Source organism: Belonocnema kinseyi, chromosome 4 (genome assembly GCF_010883055.1).
Source record: "Belonocnema kinseyi isolate 2016_QV_RU_SX_M_011 chromosome 4, B_treatae_v1, whole genome shotgun sequence".
NCBI lineage: Eukaryota > Metazoa > Arthropoda > Insecta > Hymenoptera > Cynipidae > Belonocnema > Belonocnema kinseyi.
Window position 1 is genome coordinate 37,326,441 of NC_046660.1, and position 7,362 is coordinate 37,333,802.

Genomic DNA, 7,362 nt, shown 5'->3' on the forward strand with positions numbered 1-7,362 from the left:
TATATTTTAATAATTTCTCAAGTCTTTCCGAAGGATTGAAAGATTTTCGGGTATTTTAAAAATTTGTTAAAAACTTTTAAAATGCTTGGAAGTATTTCAAAAGATTATAAAGGATTATAAGTTTTTTATGGAATTAAAAGTTTTCCAAGGAATTTTTAATATATTTTAATAAATTCTCAAGGATTTTCCGAAGGATTGAAAGATATTATGGTATTTTAACAATTTGTTAAAAACTTTTGAAATGCTTGGAAGTATTTCAAAAGATTATAACGGATTATAAGTTTTTTAGGGAATTAACAATTTTCCAAGGAATTTTTAATATATTTTAATAATTTCTCAAGTCTTTCCGAAGGATTGAAAGATTTTCGGGTATTTTAAAAATTTGTTAAAAACTTTTAAAATGCTTGGAAGTATTTCAAAATATTATAAAGGATTATAAGTTTTTTAGGGAATTAAAAATTTTCCAATGAATTTTTAACATATTTTAATAATTTCTCAAGGTTTTCCGAAGGATTGAAAGATTTTAGGGTATTTTACCAATTTGTTAAAAACTTTTAAAATGCTTGGAAGTATTTCAAAAGATTATAAAGGATTATAAGTTTTTTAGGGAATTAAAAATTTTCCAAGGAATTTTTAATAATTTTTTAAGACTTTCTGAAGGATTTTTAAGAATTCGAGGTTTTTTTAAAAATTTGGAAGTATTTTAAAAGATTATAAAGTATTATAAGTTTTTTAGGGAATTAAAAAATGTCCAAAGAATTGCAGTGCGTGGTGATAGTGATTCTTAAATGATAGACGTTGATCTCTGTACATTCTCGTATAGTCTATATTTTAATTTTTGAATTATTTATCGGTGTTAGGAGTGCTTATACGTTCAGATTATTTACGAGAGAATAAAGCTTTTCGTGATTGCTTTTAGTGATCAAAAGTTAAAGTGCAAACCGAAAAATTCAAATTCGGGTAAACAGGGGTATTACCGACTCTTTAAGAAAAAGTTTTTAGAAAAAGGAGAATATTAATTTATATGCTTATTGTTTGATAACAAAAATGAATTTATCTGATAGGGCAGATTTTTTCCCTTTTTAGACAGTACCCAGTAATATAATTATTCTTTGCCACACAACTGTTATATTTATTTTTAAATAATTTATTCAAATTCAGTGAACGACACCATATTTCCAGTGAGAGACCCCGGTATTGATTTTGAATTTAAAAGAAATTATAAAGTTAGCTGTAAGAAATATTATGCAATTTAGTTGGTTTAGATAATAAGCAACATCATTTTGTATAATTACGGATGTTTTTAAAAGAAAAGACGAAGTTTTTGGCGAACATACCTTCGATATTATGTAGTTCTGTTCATTTCATCAATTCACGAATTTGTCAAATGGATTCCGGGATACAGGTGATTGATTTTTGAGGTTTGGAAATCCAAAATCAATTAAAAAGATAATGAACATTAAAAACTCTTAGGAGGCAATATCCTAGGAATGAAGAAAGCAACTAGAAATCATAGAAACCATAGACATCAATAAAAATGCGTATAATTTCCTAAATACTTCCTTCTGTTGGGTGTCGATCACTGAGATATTTCACTGGTTTTGAAGGTACGATAAAAATATTTCAAATATATTCAATCTACTCGAGACTAATATTTATTTTATTATATTTCAAAACATAATCATTCGGTTAAAAAATCGGTTAAAAAATACGACCTGTGGGCGATTATGAACAGTAAATTTCTATTCTAGACGACTGTGGTCGGTACGAGGGTGTCAGTCCACTCGAGTCGAGTACACGCGCGGCAATAAAAAATCGCTTACATCTCTTAAACAAAAAGAACGATTTAGCTGAAATTTGGGCAAAGTTTTCCTTAAACATCAAGGAACAACTTTGCCTCTGGAAGTTGTCTGTCCGCGAAACTTCCCTGCATACTTTTGTCAGTCAAAGTCTGAGAAAATGATTCCTGACAGTAATAATTTGCAATATTTTTTATGTTGCAAATATAAAAAATAAATCTACTTTTAAAACATAATTGGCGTCAGAAGGTGTTTTTCTATATGGAGAAAAAAAACGAAAAGAAGCCGAGTTTTCGCGAGTTTAGTTTAAAAAGTCATTGAATTTGGCACAAGGAAAATTTAACCATCAATTTAATGAAAAAAGTTTCGTCATGAAAGTTGTGCGGCTCGTCGAACCGCATATAGTCATATTTTTTGAGCAGCGAATTTCCGAAGCTGGTAATTTTCGGAAATTTTTCCGCGCTTACGCAAGGCACAGGGTACTGGGAGAGCGAGTCCGAGCGCTAAGGACGTTATGGAATCCACACGCTCAATTCTCCAAAATGTTTTAAAACCTTAGAAATTCCATTAAATTACTGAAAGAAATTGAAAATTGTTGAAAATTCCTAGCAGTTTTTCAAATGCCTCAAATAATTGAAATATTTTGGAACACCTTTAAACAATTAAAATCTGTTGAAAATAACTCTGACAAATTCCTTGAAATTTTTCGAAATATCCTAAATTCTTTGAAATCTTTGGGCACATTTTCAAATGATTGAGATCTATTAAAAATTTCTGGAAATGTTTTAAAATGTCATAAAATATTTTTAATCCTTCGCATGTTTTAAAAATACTGAAAAATCTTCCATATACTTTCGAATTCCTTCAAATGATTTATTTATTTATCTGAATATTAGTAAAGAATTAGTGATTGAAATCTATTGAAAATTCCTTGGATTTTTTTTAATATTCTTGAAATCTTTTAAAATATCCTAAATATTTCAAAACCTTTAAAATCTTTGGAAATCCCTTGATATTTTTTAAACTTCTTGAAAATTCATTGGAATTTTTTAAAATACCCTTAAATCTTAAAAAATCTTTGATCATACCTTGAAATATTTTTAAATCTTTGGAATCCTATGACATCCCTTAATTTTTGTAAAGAAATTCTTTAAAATCCATGAAAATATTATAAAATCCCATGAAATTCGAATCTTTTAAAAATCAAAGTTTTTTAAAAATCCTTTCTAATCTTTCAAAATCCTTTCAAACTTTCGAAAATTCCTTTGTTTTTTCAGATATCTCAAATCATTCTAATATTTTTGTAAACCTTCAAATAATTAAAATCTGTTGAAAATTTCTTTGAAGCTTTTTTAATACCTTAACATATTTATAATCCTTTATAATCTTTCGAAATCCTTGACAACTTTTTAAAACTTACAAATTCCTTGGAATTTTTCGAAATATCCTAAAATCATTCAAATGTTATAATTAATAATTAAGTTTCTTTAAATAATCGTGTGAAAATGAAACTCGAGTACAGTCGACCATGGAATGTTTATTAACGATGACCTTAGACACATCGTCTCTCCGACAATTTTCAAAGTCCCAGACTCTAAAATTTAGAAATGCTGAGTTTATTCTTTCAAGAGGTCATTTGTTTTAATTTGAATTTTTCAGTTTGCACTTGAACTTTTGGTAATTAAAAGCAATCACGAAAAGCTTTATTCTCCCGTAAATAATCTGGAAGTACAAGCACTCTTAACATCGACTAATAAGTTAAAAATTAAAATATAGACCATGCGTAAATGTATAGATATCAACGTCTATCATGTAAGAATCACTGTCACCACGCACTGCGTGGTTCGAAAAGTGTAACAATTTTCAGGAAGAGTGCCGTCCGTAGCGAGGACTGCGCAGTTCCCAGGTGAAGGTCCCGGGTAATCTGTTTGATACAGAGGCGGGACAGGTCACGTGCAATTTCAAGTAGAGTTCGGGATGTTGGCTGTTTCCGCTGGAAATATTTTCTATGTCATCTGACTTGAGGATCGCTCGAACTGCTAGGGGTGCGAGTTCCGGTGAGCAGCGCAATTCCACGCCGATCACCAGGTCGAAACAAGGTCCTCTATGAACTTCCTCAACTGTTTCCTCGTCCTCGGTTTCATTTCCTTCGTCGATGTATTTGAACTTATTCTCGTAGGCGTATTTGTTCATATTTCCTGAAAAGTGAGGTTTTTTTTATTCACTTGTTTTACGCTAAACCCGAACTTAATGGTGTTAAATACACGATATTTAAAAATACAGTTTTTGTATTGCGCGAAAAATTCTCTGAAATTAGCCAGTGTATCCATTATCAAATAATAATTAAAGAAATAATATCACTTAAATAAATTATTTATGAAAAAATAACGTACACGGTTCCAGTGCTGAACCATTAAAAATAAACATTATTAAAACATTTGTTTGAGAGCTGAAACATTTTTAAGCATGTTAAAAATGTAAAAACTGCAGACAGAATTTTTTATCTAATATAAAATGGGAATAGTTACCAGATTTGTAGTACTTTTTAAATTAGTATTAGAAGGTGAACACTTTTTAGTTGAAATGAAATATTCCAATTTTATAAACTGCAATATTAAATTAAAATGTTAAAATAAATCGAATCGTTTACGTTGAGGGGAAGTATAAGACATTTTAAATCAGTAAAATTTATCGATTTCAAATTCAAAATATTTCCTATTGATTAAAAAATTAAGACGAATTTGTCATATTTACAGCTTTTACTACAGGGTGTCTCGTGACGTTGAAAACATTGAAAACTTGGAACTCCCATTGAATTTTTGTTAAACCATGAAAACCTGGAAATCTCCTTGATTTTTTTACGAAAATCTTGAATTTTAATTATTCTTTTCTCTTTGTTTTAAAACAATAATTTTATCAAAATGCGAAGAGTAATTTAAATCTTTTAGTCTATTATGAAAGAAACATCTCGTTTAGAAAAAATCTTTCTGCTGAACACTTTTTGTTGAGGTATTCAACTTAGGAATTATAAAAATTATTAGTATAAAATTTTGATGCTAATTCAGTTTTAGAATTAGAATAAGCCATGGACATACAACGGATTTTTCAAGGAGTTGAACACTCGGTTTTTGAGTGTACAACAGATTCACAAAAATTGTAATACTCTAAAGATTTAAAGGATTTCAAAGATTTCAAAAATTTGAAACGATTTTAAGAGGTTTTACAACATTTTAGAAGATTTTAAAATATTTCAAATAATTCAATGACTTCAACGAAAACAAAAGATTTTCCAAACAAACGTTCAAGAAAGATTTTATAAACATTTCAAAATATTTCACGAAGATATCAAACATTCAAAAAAGGCGTGTACACTAGATTAAAAAGTTTTCACAAAAATTCCCCAAAGATTTGGAACATTTCACAAAGATTTTAAAACCTACAAAAGAGTTCAAAGATTTAAAAAAGGGTATATTAAACCACATTTCTAAGATTTCAAAACATTTAAAAGATTTTAAACAATTTCAAAATTTTTTAGGAGATTTAAAAAAAATCACTAATATTTGTAATAATTTACATAATTCCAACGAATTCACAAAGATTTCAAACATTTCTCTAAGATTTCGAACATTGCATAAAGATCTAAAAACTTTCAAAAGATTTTAAATAACTTCAAAATTTTTTAGGAGATGAGAAAAGATTTCACAACATTTTCAAAGATTTCATAAAACATTCATAAAGATTTCAAAACAATACGAGAATTTCAAAGATTTTAAACAATTTAAAAATGTTTGACAAGATTTCAAACGAGTATAAAAGATTTCTCAAATATTTTAAAGAATTCTTCAGAATTTCAAAACATTCCAAAAATTTCAAAGATTCCAACAAGGGATAATTCAATGACACCAGATTTCAAAGATTTAAAAACATTTAAAACATTTTTAATGATTTCAAAAGGTTTCAACAAATTTGAGAAGGTTTGAAAAGATTTTAATAATTTCAAACGAACAGAAAAGCTTTCACGAACAAGGATTAAAGAAACATTTCAAAAATATTTCAAAGATTTAAAAACGTTTCGAATCTTCTAAAAGATATCAACATTTTTTATAAGGTTTCAAAAAATTTAACAAAGATTTCAAATATTCTAGTGATTTTAAACAATTACGAAAGGTTTCATAAAGATTTCACAAATATTTCAAATATTCCAGTGATTTCAAACGAATACAAAAGACTTAGAGAAGATTTCACAATTTCTTGAAAGAATTCATAAGGATTTCAAAAGATTTCAAGAATTTCAAAACATTCCAAAAATTTTAAGCGATTTCAAAAGGCTTCAACACATTTGAGAAGACTTCAAAAGAATTCAATGATTTTAAACAGACCCAAAAGATTTCACAAACAAAGATTCAAGAAATAGTTCACAAAGGTTTAAAGAATTTTAAAGATTTTACAAAAGATTGGAAAATTCCAAAAGATTTCACCGAAATTTCAAGCTTTCACTAAGGTTTGTAATACTTCACAAAGATTTCAAAAGATTTCAATCAGTTCAAAAACATTACAAAGATTTAAAAATATTCCTAAAGATTTCACAAAGACGACTCATGTTCGCAAAAAATTAAGAATTTGTTTATTTACGATTCGGCTTTCTTTAGAAATTCTTGGCCAATAAAAAATGAAATGGCTCATTTTTATATGTATGACAAATGTTTATTTCATTATTTGATGTAAAAAAGGAGACCTGGAAAATTTTGATTTCTTGATCTGGAAAACCTGGAAAATTTTTGGAATTTCATTTTTTCTTTTTGCGATTTTGAAACGTTGCAAATCCCACGAAAAATAATCAATAACAAACATGTTTTTGTACATTTTCCAAACACTTCTAATAAGGCAGACATTTTTTTGAATATAAAACAAATTTTATATTGTGAATTAGAAATGAGAACACAACATGTTAACCGATTTTTTTTCTTGACTTGTTTTGGATGTCTACCCACAAATTGTTGTCCTTCAGCTAAAAAAATTCGGTTAATTTGAGCATTTTTACTTAGCTCTACTGAACATGTCGAAATTGTGTATTTAACTAATTTGATTTTTTCTCAGACTTTTTTATATCATTGGGAATGAATTTTCAATACCCTAAGTATATACAATTTTTAAAAATAAATTCCTTAATGACAGAAGTCATTGAAAAATCATTGAAGATTATTTAAATATATAACGTTTCTTATAAAAAGATTATTTGTTCTTTTCGACATGTAAAAATAAATTTTTAATGTTTTCCCTTTTTCATGGAGAAAATTACCCTGTTTTTCCTATTTTGAGTTTTAAATGAAGTTCGCATTATTTTAAATGTCAATGTTCCAAACATTAAATTTAGTTTCAAATTTTTAATTGTAAAATATTCGCTAGGAATTGAAAATTATTTAAATTCAAACGTGTTCAATTTTGAACGCTTTTAAATAGAAATACGAGGGTAGTTCAATAAGTCCTTAGAATGGCCAACAGATGGCGCGCGAATCGCTCCAAATCATCTGTTTTCAGTCAGCACCACTTCCGACTAGATATA

At 27.7% G+C, this 7,362-nt stretch overlaps 1 protein-coding gene across 4 annotated transcripts in view; it reads right to left on the minus strand.

Moving 5' to 3' along the window:
- Window positions 1-3,229: 3,229 nt before the first annotated feature.
- LOC117172012 overlaps window positions 3,230-7,362 on the minus strand; it is a 38,362-nt gene continuing 34,229 nt past the window's right edge. For 3 of the 4 annotated variants that reach the window (XM_033359736.1, XM_033359735.1, XM_033359734.1), the window contains exon 6: window positions 3,230-3,997. In XM_033359736.1, the coding sequence (XP_033215627.1) occupies window positions 3,663-3,997 (335 nt within the window). In that variant the 3' untranslated portion in view covers window positions 3,230-3,662. The remainder of the gene's footprint in view (window positions 3,998-7,362) is intronic. The other variant, XM_033359733.1, reaches the window with a different exon arrangement.